Source organism: Vipera berus (assembly GCF_964194415.1).
Source record: "Vipera berus genome assembly, chromosome: 4".
Taxonomy (NCBI): Eukaryota; Metazoa; Chordata; class Lepidosauria; order Squamata; family Viperidae; genus Vipera; species Vipera berus.
The window spans coordinates 120,588,197-120,606,171 of record NC_138206.1 but is presented as its reverse complement, the minus strand read 5'-3'; the positions used below and the strand labels follow the sequence as shown (position 1 = coordinate 120,606,171).

The 17,975-nt window shown below is 46.9% G+C and overlaps 1 protein-coding gene across 2 annotated transcripts in view; it reads left to right on the top strand.

The window, feature by feature from the left end:
• The window catches only part of VWA8 (von Willebrand factor A domain containing 8), a 114,054-nt gene that overhangs the window by 23,686 nt on the left and 72,393 nt on the right, over nucleotides 1-17,975 (top strand). For both annotated transcript variants that reach the window (XM_081327993.1, XM_081327992.1), the window contains exons 8-16: nucleotides 362-470; nucleotides 2,367-2,471; nucleotides 4,500-4,631; nucleotides 5,265-5,399; nucleotides 5,518-5,595; nucleotides 6,723-6,883; nucleotides 8,833-8,946; nucleotides 11,522-11,690; nucleotides 13,269-13,346. In XM_081327993.1, coding sequence (XP_081184119.1) covers nucleotides 362-470; nucleotides 2,367-2,471; nucleotides 4,500-4,631; nucleotides 5,265-5,399; nucleotides 5,518-5,595; nucleotides 6,723-6,883; nucleotides 8,833-8,946; nucleotides 11,522-11,690; nucleotides 13,269-13,346 — 1,081 coding nt within the window. The remainder of the gene's footprint in view (nucleotides 1-361; nucleotides 471-2,366; nucleotides 2,472-4,499; nucleotides 4,632-5,264; nucleotides 5,400-5,517; nucleotides 5,596-6,722; nucleotides 6,884-8,832; nucleotides 8,947-11,521; nucleotides 11,691-13,268; nucleotides 13,347-17,975) is intronic.

Genomic DNA, 17,975 nt, shown 5'->3' with positions numbered 1-17,975 from the left:
CAACTAGACTTTCTGTTTTAGATTTATTATTATTAAATTTATATGCCGCCCTTCTCCCCAAGGACTCAGTTGAAGGCAGCTCTATTCTATTCTAAAGTCCATGGGGATGGCCGATTTACTTAACGACGGCAGCGCTTCGCCTAGCCACCACTGCAAAAAAAAAAAAAAAAGGAAGAAGGATGTAAGATTGGGTGCAACTCACTAACTGCATTCTTAGCAATGGAAATGTTGTGCACCATTGTGGCCGTAAGCCGAGGACCACCAGTACCAAGCTTTGCCTTACTTAAAAGGCCCTTTGAAATTATTATTGCAAGTGTGCCAAGTATTCCAGGCAAGTTAACGCTGATGGTTTTATTTCTAGAATCTCGCAGATGTTGTCCTTTGCCACAACACTCTGCACCCAAGAATCGTCTTCGCTGGGCTTGCCCGATTTCCCTTTGGACAGTTTGTCCTCCGCTGTGCAGATTCTGGTAGGTCTGTGGCCATTATAAGGGGGGGGTCCTCGGTTTACAACCGATCATTCAGCAACCGTTCAAAGTTACGACGACACTGGGAAAAAAGGGACTGACCGTTTTCCGCCGCAGTGGTTAAGATAGCAACACGGTTGTTAAGTGGGATCTGCCTTCCCCCATTGGCTTTGCCTGTCAGAAGGTCACAAAAGGTGGGGTCACTTGACCCCATGGGACACTGCAACCGTCATAAGTACATGCCAGTTGCCAAGCCTCTGGATTTGGATCACCTGAACCATGGCAGGTGCTGCTGCAACAGTCATAAGGCTGAAAAATGGTCAGAGGTCGCTTTTTTCAGTGCCGTGGTAATACCTAGCCGGGATAGATGTGTATCTCAATATAAAGAGGCAGAGATCTGAATTTATAGATTTTACTCTATGCCAGGGGTCTTCAAATGTGGCCCTTTTATGATTTGTGGACTTCAACTCCCAGAATTCCTCAGCCAGGCACATGGAATGGTTGCTCAACAAACTGTTGTAAATCAAGGACTTGCCTGTGTTCGGATTTATCGCAATAGTTTAGGTCCTTAGAACACGGAGCCATCCTTAAATCTATATTGTGAATCAGACACTCTTTTCTTCCTTCTGATCACGTCTAGAAATCCTCATTTGCCATTTCTGGAATACCTGTTTGTTTATTTATTTTTGCAACAAACCTCTTCCATCACCTGCCCTGTGTGTGTGTGTGTGTGTGTGTGTGTGTGTGTGTGTGTGTGTGTGTGTGTGTTAGGCTTCATTGATTCTTTTTATTTTATTTTATTTTATTTAATGGAATTTGTCTAAATATTGAGCAGACCTTTGATTTTGTAGGCCGTTTATTGGCCATTAAAGTTAATTCTTTAAGTTAAATGGAGTCATTTTCTTTGATTTACATCATTGGCCTAGAGCAGGGGTCTTCAAACGTGGCTCTTTTATGACTTGTGGACCTCAACTCCCAGAATGCCTTAGCCAGGCATGTGCCTGGCTGAGGAATTCTGGGAGTTGAAGTCCACAAATCATAAAAGGGCCACGTTTGAAGACCCCTGGCATAGAGTAAAATCTATACATTCAGATCTCTGCCTCTTTATAGTGAGATACACATCTATCCCGGCTGGGTATGAGGTAGCCTTGACAAAGTGGAATACTGCATCCAGTTTTGGTCACCACGATGTAAAAAAAGATGTTGAGACTCTAGAAAGAGTGCAGAGAAGAGCATCAAAGATGATTAGAGGTCTGGAGGCTAAAACGTATAAGTAACGGCTGCTGGAATTGAGTATGTCTAGTTTAATGAAGAGAAGGACGAGGGGGGACATGATAACAGCCTTCCAATATCTCAGGGGCTGCCCCAAAGAAGAGGGAGCCAAGCTATTCTCCAAAGCACCTGAATGCAGGACAAGAAGCAACGGATGGAAACTCATTAAGGAGAGAAGCAATCTAGAACTAAGGAGAAACTTCCTGACAGTCAGAACAATTAACCAGTGGAACTACCTCCCTCCAGGAGCTGTGAATGCTCCATCACTGGAGGTTTTTAAGAAGAGACTGGACAGCCATTTGTCCGAAATGGTATAGGGTTTCCTGCCTGAGCAGGGGGTTGGAGTAGACGACCTCCAAGGTCCCTTCCAACTTTACTATTATGATTATGATTAAGTGCTACTTAAAAGGGAAGGAGAGAAGAAACACACAAACACCCATTCATTCTTCCCCAGTCTCCAGAGATGCTTCTCCTTCAAGCTTGCCAGAGACTCGCAATCTCAACAAATAAGCTTCAGAGGTTTAACCTTGGAAGTCTGCAAATATTTAGCCAAAGGACCGGGATTAGTTCTCCCGCCAGGCACGTGGGTCTGGGATTTTTACCTCCGTTCTTCTTTTTCTTCCCTAGAATTCCTTCCCTATGATGTCAGTGCAACACATTCTCAACTGGCTTTATCCATATAATGTTTTGCTAGGGAAGGAGGGCCAGGCAGCTGTTGAAGACACCCTGAAAGTGAGTTTTTCTTTTTGTTGTTTTTACTGAATTGCTGTACCAACCGAATGAAAAAAAAGAGGCTGCTGGGAAAACTTAATTCAGCCCGGAGAGAAGATCCCTTCCTTTTGCTTGATCTCTGTTTTCTTCATTGGTAGAAAATGGTAATGTATTAGAATATAGCAGCCCCTGGATTCGAACTCCGTACTTTTCTGGAACGGAAACATGGGGTATAGGGTCTCCTGCCCGAGCAAGGGGCTGGACTAGAAGACCTCCAAGGCCCCCCGTTATTCTGCGTTATTCTGGCGTGCGGTTTTTTTGTTTGTTTGTTTTACATTCTAGAAACTGAAATAGTCCCAAGAGCTTTTTATTCTGGAAATGCCTTATTGGGGTTTTACCGAATACTCATTCCGATTGTTCGGTTTTTTTGTTTTTATTCCTGCGGCTTTTGCAGTTCTTTTGTTTTTATTTCCATGGGTAAAAGAGGCAAACCATGACGAGAGCGGCGCTTTAAAACACCCTCTGATCTTGTCTTCCTAGAATTCTGTTCAACCTCTTGAAGAGAATAACGGCTGTATGTAGCACTTTCCTGAAGGCCTTTGTGTTCACTTAATGGACTACCGTAATTGAATTACTGAATAAAACATACACGTTAATGGCACTTTTTGTCTAAAGCAGCCGCCAGACGTGGCTTTAGAATGCCTTGGCAACTAAGCTAGAAAGCAAATTGAGCTAGTCCTCAACTTAGGATCCCAGTTGTTCGGTAGCTGAGCAAGATGAAGTGAGTTTTACCCCATTTTATGATCGTTCTTGCCCCAGTTGTTAGAGAGATGGGAGGGAGGGAAGAAAGGAGGGGGAGAGGGAGGGAGGGAAGGAGGAAGATGGGAAGGAAGGAGGGGGAGAAGAGGGAAGGAAGACAGGAAGAGGGAGAGAAGGAGGAAGATGGGAGGGAGGGAAGAAAGGAAGGGGGAGGGAGGGAGGGAAGGAGGAAGATGGGAAGGAAGGAGGGAGGAGGAAGAGGGAAGGAAAGAGAGGGAGGGAAGGAAGACAGGAAGAGGGAGAGAAGGAGGAAGATGGGAAGGAAGGAGGGAGGGGAGGAAGGAAAAAGGGAAGAAAGGAGGAAGATTGGAGGGAGAGAAGAAAAGGGGGAGGGAGGGAGGGAGGGAAGGAGGAAGATGGGAAGGAAGGAGGGAGGAGGGAAGAGAGAAGGAAGGAGAGAGGGAGGGAGGAAGATGGGAGGGAAGGAAGAAAGGAAGAGAGAGAGGAGGGAGATGGGAAGGAGGGAGGGAGGGAGGAAGATGGGAGGAGGGAAGAAAAGGGGAAGAGGGAGGGAGGAAAGAGGAGGGAAGAAAGGGAGGGAGGAAGATGGGAGGGAAGGAAGAAAGGAAGGGGCAGAGGGAGGGAGGGAAGGAGGAAGATGGGAAGGAAGGAGGGAGGGAAGGAAGGAAGAAAAGAAGAGAGAGAGAGAAGGAGGAAGATGAGGGAGGGAGGAAGGAAGGAAGGAAGGAAGGAAGGAAGGAAGGAAGGAAGGAAGGAAGGAAGGAAGGAAGGAAGGAAGGAAGGAGATGTGCAATAGGCTCCCCCAGCCATTAAAAGGAAGTTTCCCTCTAATATAATTTCATTGTGAATCTTGGTAAGTTGTGTATTTAAAATCCATCTCCTTTGGCAATAACAGATGAACATTACTTAAGAAAATTACTTCAGGGCTGCAGCCAAGAGTTTCCCTCGCCTGCTGTAACCCTTGCGCTGCCGTCCACGCTCCTTTCTTCTTAAAAGACCAGCTCTATAATCTTACGTTCACCGAGTACCTCCTCATATATCCGGTGAGGCCTGTTTCCCAGCTGGGCATTTTATTGTGGCCTGCTCAGTTCATAGACCAGGGTTTGTCTGCTTTTCTTCAAAGGAGCTAATTCAAGGACAATGAGACAGATCTCAGCTTCTGGGGGGAAAAAATAAATAAATTACTATCTAACTTTATTCGTTGTCATTGCTTTACACGTCAAAAAAATGCGAAAGGGGAAGAAAAAAAAAGGTCTCTCTCTGTCTTAGCGATTTGAACTCCAAGATTCCAGGAAATTCTCTGTTCCTACAAACGTTATAAGCGTGACGAAGAGGGAGGGTGACAAAAGCTGGCAGGCTGATGTGACCATCGCGATAGCTGGAGAAGCTGTGACGTTCCAGGTATTTACTTAAACGTTTAATAAGAAAAAAGAATAGGGTTATTATTATTATTATTATTATTATTTTGCCTTTCCTTGCGTCTAATTCCTTTCCCTTCCTCCCTTCTCCCTCCTTCCTTCTTTCCTTCCTTCTTTCCATCTCCTCCCTTTCTCCCATTGCCCTCCTTCCTTCCATCTCCTCCCTTCCTTCCATCCATCCATCTCCTCCCTTCCCATTGCCCTCCTTCCTTCCATCTGCTTTCTCCCTCCCTCCCTTCTTTCCCTCCCTTCCCTCCCTCCTTCCTTTCATCCCTCCCCTCCCTTCCTCCTTCCATCCCGTTGCCTCTCTCCCTTCCATCCCCTTCCTTCCTCCCTAAATAAATAAATAAATAAATAAACGGATAAATAAATTTGTTAAATAAAGAATACGCCCTCTTTGTCAAAGCCCGGCTAGCGTAACCAGGTCGCTTGAGCAGCAGAGGAACCAAAACGGGACGGCCATTTCCCTTCACGAGCCAGGAGTCGAAGGCCTGCTCCGTGGCCAGGTCTCCCCAAGCGTTCGGCGTCACGTTCGTGGCCCAAGAGATGCCGGGTGGGCCTGCCCCCCCCTCCCCGTCTCATCCCGTCCCGCCTCAATCGTGACCTCTCTTTGCAGGTCCCTGCTGGGGCTCAGCTCTCCGGCCCGAGTCCGGGGACCGAAGGCTTCGTCCGAACGTTCAGCCACGAACGGCTGCTGGCCGAGATGATGCAGTCTCACGTGGTTAAAGACATCTGCCTGATTGGACAGAAGGTAAGCGCTGCAGAACGCCTCGCCCTTCGTCGACGGAGGAGCCTTTGCCGCTTCTCCAGTTGAAGTGCTTCTCGGCGTGGCCCTTTCAAACCCTTTTCTCTCCCTTCTCTCCACTCAGGGTTGTGGCAAAACAGTTGTGGCCAAAGCATTTGCGGCCCTGTTAGGATATAACATAGAACCCATCATGCTGTATCAGGTAAATTCTACACTTGGTGAATTGTATCACACTTCCCCGGCCTCGGCCATGTATAATAATAATAATAATAATAACAACAACAATAATAATAATGATAATATATCAGAGCGTGCAGAGACTTATTGCGCTGAGATAATCCAGGAGTAAACACAGTAAACAGTGGTTTACATTTATATTAAATAGTGGTTTATCTTGCACTATCTACAATATCACACAGCAGGAACAATATACGTACACGTGCTAATACAGCAGGATCCAACAAACCACAATTGCAGCAGGAAACGGAGGAGAGGGAACACATCAGCGGAGCCTTCCCTTTATACGAAGGCTCTTCAAGAGACACAGACCCTGCTGAGCCATTCTCATCATTACATTACAGCTTACAGCTTACATTACGTAAGCCGGTTAGCTGTGAATGGTTTTAAGTCGAGGACTACCTGTATACTCTGCTGAGGTGACTATTCACAGGTCAATCGTTTGAAATTTCCACAGGAAAAATGTCTAGCTGTGCTAGATATTTCTAGAAACCTAGAACATCTCTAAGAGATACTCCAGGCATTGTGTTATCAGAAGATCGATACCTGGCTGAAACAGTAAAGAATCTTTTTCTAGCTGTTTGAGCCCGTGCTTTGTTTAAGGAATTCTGCATTGGCAGCTAAATCCAGATGGCTCTGGAGATTCTCCATCATCCAGGTCACGGTTGTCCCAAAGGTGCTTTTATTCTTTCTTTGTTTTTCCTTAAAAACATTTCGCTTCTCGTCCAAGAGGCATCTTTGGTTCTGACTGGATGGTGGAGGACGGAAGGATTCACATTCTTGGCAGTCCTCTGGTCGTTAGTACTCTTTCGGAGAGTCATTGAGGCCACTTGGAGGTTTATCTGTTTATCTGCCCCAGTGGCCTCAACGACTCTCAGAGAGAGTACCAATGACCAGATGACGGCGAGGAATATAAATCCTTCCGTTTCCCCACCATCCAGTCAGGGCCCAAGAAGCTTCTTGGATGAGAAGGGAAACCTCTTCAAGGAAGAACAAAGAAAGTCCAGTTTCCTCTTGAAAAAAGGAAGATTTGGGACAGCCAAATCTAGCTGAGCTTGACTGCGGTTGCGGTGCTCTTCTCGTTCTTCCCAGGATATGACAGCACGAGATCTTCTGCAGCAAAGGTACACTCTGCCCAACGGGGACACGTCCTGGAGGCCTTCCCCGCTGGTCACAGCTGCCCTCCAGGGGAAGCTGGTCGTTCTGGATGGCATCCACCAGGTCAACCCAGGCACGCTAGCCGTCCTCCAAAGGTATCGCAGCAGTTGTGGGCGAGCTTTGTGGAATGCTAGGAAGCCCTGAGCCGTGTGCACAGTCTGTGGTCACGCTCACCCTTCCAGCTGGGAAGAGGCGCAATGGACCTTGTTGGAGCATAATTGCAAGATGTTTGCGGAATAGGTGGGGTCCCTGGCGCTCTCTGATCTTGGTGGTTTTCTTGCCGATGCTTCATTATCCAAACTAGGTAACATCATCAATAGTTGGGTCATGAAAAGTCTGCAAGGAAACAAACTCAGAAAGCACCAAGGACCCCACACTTTTTCTCCTCTTCCTCCTCCTCCTCCTCCTCCTCCTCCTCCTCCTCCTCCTCCTCTGATCATGTTCCCTAGTTGGGTCATGAAAAGTCTGCAAAAAAACAACTAAGCTCAGAAAGCACCAAGGACCCCACACTTTCCCCCCCCTCCTCCTCCTCCTCCTCCTCCTCCTCCTCCTCTGATCATGTTCCCTAGTTGGGTCATGAAAAGTCTGCAAGAAAACAACCAAGCTCAGAAAGCACCAAGGACCCCACACTTTTCCTCCTCTTTCTCCTCCTCCTCCTCCTCCTCCTCCTCCTCCTCCTCTTTCTCCTCCTCCTCCTCCTCCTCCTCCTCCTCCTCCTCCTCCTCCTCCTCCTCCTCCTCCTCTGATCATGTTCCCTAGTTGGGTCATGAAAAGTCTGCAAGAAAACAACCAAGCTCAGAGAGCACCAAGGACCCCACAATTCTCCTCCTCCTCCTCCTCCTCCTCCTCCTCTTTCTCCTCCCCCTCCTCCTCCTCCTCCTCCTCCTCCTCTGATCATGTTCCCTAGTTGGGTCATGAAAAGTCTGCAAGAAAACAACCAAGCTCAGAAAGCACCAAGGACCCCACACTTTTCCTCCTCTTTCTCCTCCTCCTCCTCCTCCTCCTCCTCCTCCTCCTCCTCTTTCTCCTCCTCCTCCTCCTCCTCCTCCTCTTTCTCCTCCTCCTCCTCCTCCTCCTCCTCCTCCTCCTCTTTCTCCTCCTCCTCCTCCTCCTCCTCCTCCTCCTCCTCCTCTTTCTCCTCCTCCTCCTCCTCCTCCTCCTCCTCCTCTTTCTCCTCCTCCTCCTCCTCCTCCTCCTCCTCCTCCTCCTCCTCCTCCTCCTCCTCCTCCTCCTCTGATCATGTTCCCTAGTTGGGTCATGAAAAGTCTGCAAGAAAACAACCAAGCTCAGAGAGCACCAAGGACCCCACACTTTTCCTCCTCTTTCTCCTCCTCCTCCTCCTCCTCCTCCTCCTCCTCCTCCTCCTCCTCTTTCTCCTCCTCCTCCTCCTCCTCCTCCTCCTCTTTCTCCTCCTCCTCCTCCTCCTCCTCCTCCTCCTCTTTCTCCTCCTCCTCCTCCTCCTCCTCCTCCTCCTCCTCCTCTTTCTCCTCCTCCTCCTCCTCCTCCTCCTCCTCCTCCTCCTCCTCTTTCTCCTCCTCCTCCTCCTCCTCCTCCTCCTCCTCCTCCTCCTCCTCCTCCTCTGATCATGTTCCCTAGTTGGGTCATGAAAAGTCTGCAAGAAAACAACCAAGCTCAGAGAGCACCAAGGACCCCACAATTCTCCTCCTCCTCCTCCTCCTCCTCCTCCTCCTCCTCCTCTTTCTCCTCCCCCTCCTCCTCCTCCCTTCTAGCACTGATCATGTTCCCTAGTTGGGTCATGAAAAGTCTGCAAGAAAAACAACCACGCTTTTTGGGGGAACACTACTATCATGTCCCCCCTTGTCCTTCTCTTCGTTAAACTAGACATTCCCAATTCCAGCAGCCGTTCCTGATAGGTTTTAGCCTCCAATCCTCTAATCGTCTTTGTTGCTCTTCTCTGCACTCTTTCCGGAGTCTCCACATCTTTTATATCGTGGCGACCAACACTGGAACTGTGTTCAGAGAAAACCCAGACTGATGGTAGCCCCGTTTATTTGTTTTCTTTCTTTCACAAAACCTCTCGCAGACTGATTCACGACAGAGAGATTACACTTTACGACGGCACCAGATTATTGAGGGACGACCGATACCGAAAGCTACAGGAAGACCTTCAAATCTCAGCTGAGGAGCTGCAGCAAAGGTAACCTGACAGGCATTTATTAAAACAAATTGCATTTTCAAGCAGGAATAGGGAGGAAAGTAAAGGACTTGCCTTATGTCTTTGGGAAGATCTGGACCAGGGGCCTTCAGACCTGGCCCTTTTATGACTTGTGGACTTCAACTCCCAGAATTCCTCAGCCAGCATGAGGGAACTAAGATCCTTTTATGACTTGTGGACTTCAACTCCCAGAATTCCTCAGCCAGCGTGAGGGAACTAAGATCCTTTTATGACTTGTGGACTTCAACTCCCAGAATTCCTCAGCCAGCATGAGGGAACTAGGATCCTTTTATGACTTGTGGACTTCAACTCCCAGAATTCCTCAGCCAGCATGAGGGAACTAGGATCCTTTTATGACTTGTGGACTTCAACTCCCAGAATTCCTCAGCCAGCATGAGGGAACTAGGATCCTTTTATGACTTGTGGACTTCAACTCCCAGAATTCCTCAGCCAGCATGAGGGAACTAGGATCCTTTTATGACTTGTGGACTTCAACTCCCAGAATTCCTCAGCCAGCATGAGGGAACTAAGATCCTTTTATGACTTGTGGACTTCAACTCCCAGAATTCCTCAGCCAGCATGAGGGAACTAAGATCCTTTTATGACTTGTGGACTTCAACTCCCAGAATTCCTCAGCCAGCATGAGGGAACTAGGATCCTTTTATGACTTGTGGACTTCAACTCCCAGAATTCCTCAGCCAGCATGAGGGAACTAGGATCCTTTTATGACTTGTGGACTTCAACTCCCAGAATTCCTCAGCCAGCATGAGGGAACTAGGATCCTTTTATGACTTGTGGACTTCAACTCCCAGAATTCCTCAGCCAGCGTGAGGGAACTAAGATCCTTTTATGACTTGTGGACTTCAACTCCCAGAGTTCCTCAGCCAGCATGAGGGAACTAAGATCCTTTTATGACTTGTGGACTTCAACTCCCAGAGTTCCTCAGCCAGCGTGAGGGAACTAAGATCCTTTTATGACTTGTGGACTTCAACTCCCAGAGTTCCTCAGCCAGCGTGAGGGAACTAAGATCCTTTTATGACTTGTGGACTTCAACTCCCAGAATTCCTCAGCCAGCAACGGTCGTGTGAAAAATGGTCACGTCACTTTTTTCCCCAATGCCGTCTTAACTTTGAACGGCCATTAAATGAACTGTTATTGATAAAGGACTTACCTGTAGGGTGAAAAAAAAATGAGTAAGACACTTTGGATATAATACACTGTTGGACCAATGGAAATACGTATATAATAATAACAACAACAAAGTTGTAAGGGACCTTGGAGGTCATCTAGTCCAACCCCCTGCTCAGGCAGGAAACCCTATACCATTTCAGGCAAATGGCTGTCCGGTCTGTTCTTAAAAACCTCCAGTGTTGGAGCATTCACCACCTATGGAGGAAGGTTGTTCCACTGGTTAATTGTTCTCACTGTCAGGAAGTTTCTCCTTAGTCCTAGGTTGCTTCTCTCTTTGGTTAGTTTCCATCCGTTGCTTGTGGAAAAACGGATTGAGATTTTACATCGAACCCTAACCTTAAAGAGATTTTTTTTAAAAATAAAAACATGCATCGTTGCTGCCCTTCTAGAAGTTGACAACGTGCCGTGTCATTTGTTCCCATTTCCCGTGTTTCTTTCTGATCTTTCCCCATCCATGTTTATCAGTAGAGGCTTAGCTTTGAGGCTTGCGACATTCGGCTAAAAATAACTGTTTTGAACTTCAAGGCTTTTGATCTGCAGGAGCGTTTTCAGAAACAGCAGCTGACTCTTTTGCATTTTCACTTGGGCTTTCCAAAAAAAGAGAGAGAGAGAGAGAGCGAGGGCTGTGTAACTTCTTCACATTATTCCTGCAGGTCAAAGTTGGACTAAATCTTTTGTCTCGCCATACACAACCCTGTTGCGTGAACTGGCAAAGAAACAACGTCTTCTTTTAGCCAAGGCTTCGATTTAGTCCAAATTTACGGTTAACAGACAAGCGTACTTGGCTTGGATAAATGCGTCATGTCTGCTTACTGCTCTGGCTTTCTCCAGTTAATTAGGGCATAATTAATTCTTGGTAATCTGCAGCGAAGGGAAATCTCCCAGGTGAATTAGGGTTAAAGACAGTTAAAGAGCGATTGTGCGCATAGGTATGGTTTTAATTCTGATCTAATATCGTTAACGCCTGGTTAGACTAATCAGTTCAGGCTATTAAGTGGTATGGGGGGGAAAAAATGCTAGCTTGGGTTATTTATTTGGGGACCCAGAACAGAAATGCAGAAACTGAACAGCTGGAGGAGAAGGATAGGCAGAACCTGGGGTCGGAGTCAAGAGAGGAATCAGCATGGAATCCTTACGTTCCCACAAACGCTCTAAATCCAATTCCTCTTGAATTCCATCAACTCTTTACCTAGCGCCAATTTAATGCTGACCGTTAGTTGACTAGATTCTTGCCTATAGGTTTGAGCAATAAATCAGTTTAAGTAGAACTTAATGTCTATGCTTTTAGACAACATTCAGATGCCCTTCAGGTCTTTGCAAGGCAAAACAACTCAATTATTGTCATTTGACATTCTTTCTCTCCTAGGGCTATTTTTCCCATCCATCCTTCCTTCCGAGTGGTCGCCTTGGCAGAACCGCCTTCCGTTGGAAGTACCACCCAGCAGTGGTTGGGCCCAGAGCTTTTAACCCTCTTCCTTTTCCATTATATGAAGCCGCTAAGCAAGAATGAAGAAATTAAAGTTATTAAAGAGATGGTAAGCCACTCCGGAGATTGACGTTTGAGTCACCGTTTACCCTGTTCGCCTTCCTCTCTGTTCTGCGCAATTAGTCACGGCAAAATCGCGCACGCACAAGAAGCGGAACTGCATGTAGTCCTTGACTTACAACTTACAATTTGTCGAGCGAGTGTTCGAAGCCACAACTGGAGTGAAAACGAACTGAGGTGACAAATCCTCGCACTTAATGACTGTTGCAGCATCCCCATGGTCATATGGTCCGAATTTGGGCACCTGGCGACCAGCGCGTATTTATGATGGCTGCTGCCTCCTGGGTGATCTTCTTAGCCAGCTTCCGACAAGCAAAGTCCATGGAGGAAACCAGATTAACTTCACAACCACATAAGTGCAGTGATTCGCTCAACAGCTGTGGCCAAAACAGGTCGCACAATCAGGTGCGAGCCACCTAACAACTGCCCCACTTGGCAATGGAAGTTGTGGTCTCAGGTGTGATTGTCAGTCAAGGACTACTTTTAACCTGACCTGCGTGCTTTCCTCTCCTGCTTATATTTTTGTCCATGTGGACTTGGCAATCTTAAGACTTGTGGACTTCAACTCCCAGAATTCCTCAGCCAGGAGGAATTTTCTGGAAGTTGAAGTCCACAAGTCTTAAAAGTGGCCAGGTTTGGAGAACCCTGAGGTGAACTAATTGTGCTATCGTGCACGGGTGAACATGGGACATGTGCATTACGTTGCGCACAAAATGATGCAAGGGTGGAGGATTGCTGATTGTCCTTCTGACTGAGCGGTGACTTCCTGAGATAGCCATGAAGAGTCATGGTGGCACAGTGGTTAGAATCCGCTATAGCAGGCTGACTCTGCCCACTGCCAGCAGTTCGATTCTCATCGGTTCAAGGTTGACTCAGCCTTCCATCCTTCTGAGATTGGTAAAATGAGGACCCAGATTGTGCTGATTGTGTAAACCGCTTAAAGAGGGCTGCAAAGGACTGTGAAGCGGTATATAAGTCTGAGTGCTATTGGTAAGTGGGAAGAAAGGAAGGAAGGAAGGAAAGGAAGGAAGGAAGGAAGGAAGAAAGGAAGGGAAGGAAGGAAGAAAGGAAGGAAGGAAGGAAGGAAGGAAGGAAGGAAGGAAGGAAGGAAGGAAGGAAGGGAGCTGTGGGTGGCACAGTGATTAGAATGCAGTATTGCAGGCTAACTCTGCCCACTGCCAGCAGTTCGATGCTGACCGGCTCAAGGTTGACTCAGCCTTCCGTCCTTCCGAGGTCGGTAAAATGAGGACCCAGATGGTTGGGGGACAATAGGCTGACTCTGTAAACCACTTAGAGGGGGCTGTAAGGCACTATGAAGTGGCATATATAAGTGCTGTTGCTATTGCTGCATTCAATTTCTTCTCTTTTCAGCATATTAAGTGTTTGCTGGTCTTCCCCGTGTTCATTTGTTTGCATTAACTTTGGTCCCAAATTCCTTGACGCTTCTCTTAAATCTCCTTGTGCCTTTTTGATATGTGTGTGTGTGTGTGTGTGTGTGTGTGTGTGTGTGTGTATTTGCCTACGCCAGGATGAGCACAGAAGGAGGCTTATGCATTATTTGTTTCAGGTTCCAAATGTAGGCCGGGCCTCGGCGGAGAAGCTGCTGAAGTTAACACACAAGCTTCGCGAGACCAACGATCCCACCGTGAGTTTTGACATTTCCACGTTTGATCCTTCGTCTTGCTTTTCCACCGTCAAATGCCTAAAAGTCCACTCCCGCTGTCCCAAACGTGTTTTTTTTCCCCAAAGGCAGCTTGGACTGCTTTTGCTTTTCCTTGAAGACCTTTCCCTTCTCATCCAAGAAGCTTCTTTGGTTCTGACTGGAGGGTGGAGGACGGAAGGATTTACATTCTTTGCAGTCCTCTGGTCGTTAGTACTCTTTCGGAGAGTTATTGAGGCCAATTGGAGGTTTATCTGTTTATCTGCCCCGGTGGCCTCAACGACTCTCAGAGAGAGTGCCAATGACCAGATGACGGCGAGGAATATAAATCCTTCCGTTTCCCCACCATCCGGTCGGAACCGAAGAAGCTTCTTGGATGAGAAGGGAAATGTCTTCAAGAAAAAACAAGAAAATCCAGTTGCCTCTTGAAAAAGCACCCTTGGGACAACCACGACCTGGATGATTGACAATCTCCAGAGACTGTTCTGTACCAGCCTGCTACCGGCCCTGCAGAAAAGGCAACCCCTTTACAAACGGCAAGAGGCTGGAATGACGTCTGCCAAATTTATTACTACAAAAAACAAACAAGACACGAACCAAGATACAGGAGCTTTGAAACACTATCTGAGCGGTTGCTTTCAGCAAACCAGCCCTCCCCACACATTCCCTTTATAAAGAGTTCAGGGCGTGGCTTCTCTGTGCCTCCTTCCGAGGAGCCCCATTGCCTTCCTCTGTCTACTCCTAATTGACTGCCTCCTGCGTCGGGCGTCCAGGGCCAGCTGTGGGTCATCTTCATCCACGCTGTCAGGCTCACACAGCTGGGTCTCCACCAGGTGGGAGGGGCCTGGCTGGGGGCTCTGCGGAGCCTCAAAGCCATCATCAGCAAGTTCTTCAACACCCCCCTCCTCCCCCTCGTCTGAGTCATCCGACCCAACTGCCGAACCCACAGGCTGACCCTGAATCACAACAGAGACATCCATTCCTGATGGGAAAGCCAGCGAGTTTGCGGAATTTCAGAAAGCATTTTTACTTTGAGCTCTTTTGAGGAATGTTGTATTTAGCACACATTAACATTAAGTCCCTGTGTAGGCATGGAATTTCCTACTTCACTTAACAACCTACCACACTCTGAATACAGGTAGCCCTTGACCTATGACCACAATGGAGCCGAAAATTTCTGTTAGACCATTGTTTAGTGAGTTTTGCCCCATTTTACGACCTTTCTTAACATAGTTGTTAAATGAATCGCTGCAGTTGTTAAGTTAGCGACTCGGTTGCTCAGTGGATCTGGCTTCCCCAATTGACGTTGCTTGTCCGAAGGTCGCAAAAGGGGATCACGTGATCCCGGCGACGCTGCGACCGTCATAAATACGAGTCAGTTGCCAAGCCTCCGAATTTTGATCGTGTGACCACCTGGGGATGTCGCAACGGTCGTAAGTGTGAAAAACGGTCATAAGTCACTTTTTCAGCACCGTCGTAACTTTGAACGGTCACTCAATGAACTGTTGTAAGTCTGGGACTAACCTGTTGTTAGGTACTCGCGGTGAGTAACTTGAGTTGATCTTTCCAGAGGGGGGGGGGAAATGCCCTGACTTTATTAGCTTTTTTTTTACCCAAATGCTTTAATGTTCCTTTATTTTAATTCCTTGTTCTAATCTAAGGGGGGGGGGAAGAGTGTTAATAATCTCGCTCAGCGTTGCAAGATTCACGTGGCGCTTCGCATCAATTCTGTTTTGTGTCCATATTGTTTGCAGGGAGCCAGTCTGAAAAGTAGGCTTTCTCGGCCCAGTTTTCTTAAAATGGCAAAATGTCCAGAGGCTGCTATCACGTTGAAATGAGTCACGTGTAGCCCACGAGGGAGATGCTTCTTACAGATGAATAGTGACAAAGCATCTACAGGAAAAAATAAAAAAGAAAGAAAAGGAAAAGATAAAAATAGCTTGCTTTTGCTGTCCATTGAACTTCGTGCCTTAGGTACCTAGAGGAGGGGGGGAGGAAAGTAAGATTTGCAAGCTTCCAGATGTGTGCTGATTCACAAACGCGGTTGCTTACTCCTTCCGTGTGCCAGCTTTTCCCGTGAAACGTGGATCCGGGACCTCACGTTGACTCTTCCCGTGGGATATAAACAGGTTTAGATTTCTTGGAGCTGAATTGCATGTTGGAAACTGTCTAGAATCCAGGGCTGTCCAGTCGTAGCAACTTTTGAGACCTGCCAGAATTCCCCAGCCAGCCTAGGAGTTCCCAAGTCTCCTAACTGCCAAGATTGGATATTCCTGGTTTTCGTGAATTGTCTTCCAACCCGGGGTTTTGTTTTCATTTCTGCCTTAAGAGGAGAGAGAGAGAGAGAGAAATCAACGGAGAACAAATTCAGGAAACGTTCCTATCCCGGTGGAAATATTGGCTTTTCCTCTGTTGACATAATTATAATAGCTACCGTATTTATCAGCGTATAACACGCACCGGCGTATAACACGCACCTCATTTTAAAAAGGAAATTTCAGCTGCAGCTTCGGATAATGGGTCATTAACTATGGGTCATTAACATTATATCGGCGTATAACACGCACACATCATTTGCCCCCTATTTTCAGGAAGAAAAAGTGCGTGTTATACGCCGATAAATACGGTAATTAACGCAGATTGGGCCAAAGGTGCTTTTTTTCCCCACCCCAAAAGGCAACTGCTCTTTCTCGGATTTTTTTTTTCTTTGAAAACGTTTCGCTTCTCTTCCAAGAAGCTTCTTCAGTTCAAAAGTAGCAGCTTCTTGGATGAAACGTGAAATTTTTTTTTTTGGGGGGGGGGGAATTAAAAAAGCCCTGATGCTTTTCGGAAAAGCATTTTTGGGACAAATATGACTTGGATGATGGAGAATCTCCATGCAGGGATGACATGACACAAGCAGATTTATTTATTTATTTATTTATTTTATTACATTTATATACCGCCCTTTCCCGAAGGACTCAGGGCAGTTTACAGGGTGATTAAAAAACCAAGATACAAAAGTTAAAAACAAATTTTAAAAAAATTATATTTGTCCCTGCATAAATAAAACCCCAGTTAAAATTAAGATTAATTCTCAGCCTGGGCCAGAGAGCTCGAAGAGCCAGGTCTTCAGGTCCCGGCGGAATGAACGGAGGTCGGGGAGATGATGATGATGATGATGATGATGATGATGATGATATAAAGTTGGAGGGGACCTTGGAGGTCATCTAGTCCAACCCTCTGCTCAGGCAGGAAACCCTATATCATTTCAGACAAATGTCTGTCCAATCTCTTCTCGAGTTACAGCAGACCATGCAAAGTTACAGCGGCACTGAAAAAGGTGACTTACGGTATGCCCTTTTTTCGCACTTACCGACCGTTGCAGCATCCCCAGGGTCACACGATCAAAATTCAGATCCTTTGCAAGCAATTCCTATTTATGACAGTTGCACTGTCCGGGCTCACGAGATTTTCCCCTTTTGCGACCTTCTGACAAGCAAAGTCCATGGGGAATCCAGATTCGCTTAACGGCCGTGTTACTAACTGAACAACTGCAGTGATTCACTTAACAACCGCGGCAAGGCAAGTTGTCAAATGGGGCAAAAAACTCACTTTAACAAATGTTTCACTTAGCCACATAAATTCTGGGGCTCCGTTGTGTTCGTAACTGGAGGACTTATCCGTCGCGGCCGCAGCATTGCTATTCCGTAGCAAACTTTCCAGTTCGGTTGATATTTTGAGAGGAGAAGGCAAAATTGCATTGAATTTCCTTTATTTTTTTTTCTGTTGCACCATCTGTCTGGCGATGCTGGACTGCTAAATAAGACATTAATCTCACCCAGCTGGATTTACCCTCCAGATTTAAACACGGTCGGGCCAAGGCAAGCTTAACCCGTCAGCTGGGAAAGCCACAGATTTAGTTCCTGCATTTTTTTAAATTTCTTTATTTTGTAATCTCTTCCATTTTCATTCCCGTTTTGCTTCTCTGTGGGAGAAAGTCTCTTGGCTGCCCCAGCGGTAATGAAGCATCACATTTCCTGATGGTTAATGCTGCGGCTACTTAGCTTCAAACTCTGATTCCACATCCTGGTTAATGACAGTTGATTAGTGGCGGTGTATCCGTGGGACGTCAGGAAGGGCCTCCGGGCAGAAAACGCTCAGCTCGCCCCCAGAAATCGTGAACGCTCCATCGCTGGAGATTTTTTAAGAAGAGATTAGGACAGGGGTAGGCAACCTGGGCTATTTTATGACTCATGGACTTCAACTCCCAGAATTCCTGAGCCAGCATGGGGGAACTATGGCCCCTTCATGACTTATGGACTTCAACTCCCAGAATTCCTCAGCCAGCATGGGGGAAACTATGGCCCCTTCATGACTTGTGGACTTCAACTCCCAGAATTCCTTAGCCAGCATGGCCACTTCATGACTTGTGGACTTCAACTCCCAGAATTCCTCAGCCAGCATGGGGAAACTATGGCCCCTTCATGACTTCTGGACTTCAACTCCCAGAATTCCTCAGCCAGCATGGAGGAACTATGGCTCCTTCATGACTGGTGGACTTCAACTCCCAGAATTCCTGGGCTAGCATAGCTGACTCAGGAATTCTGGGAGTTGAAGTCCACGAGTCATAAA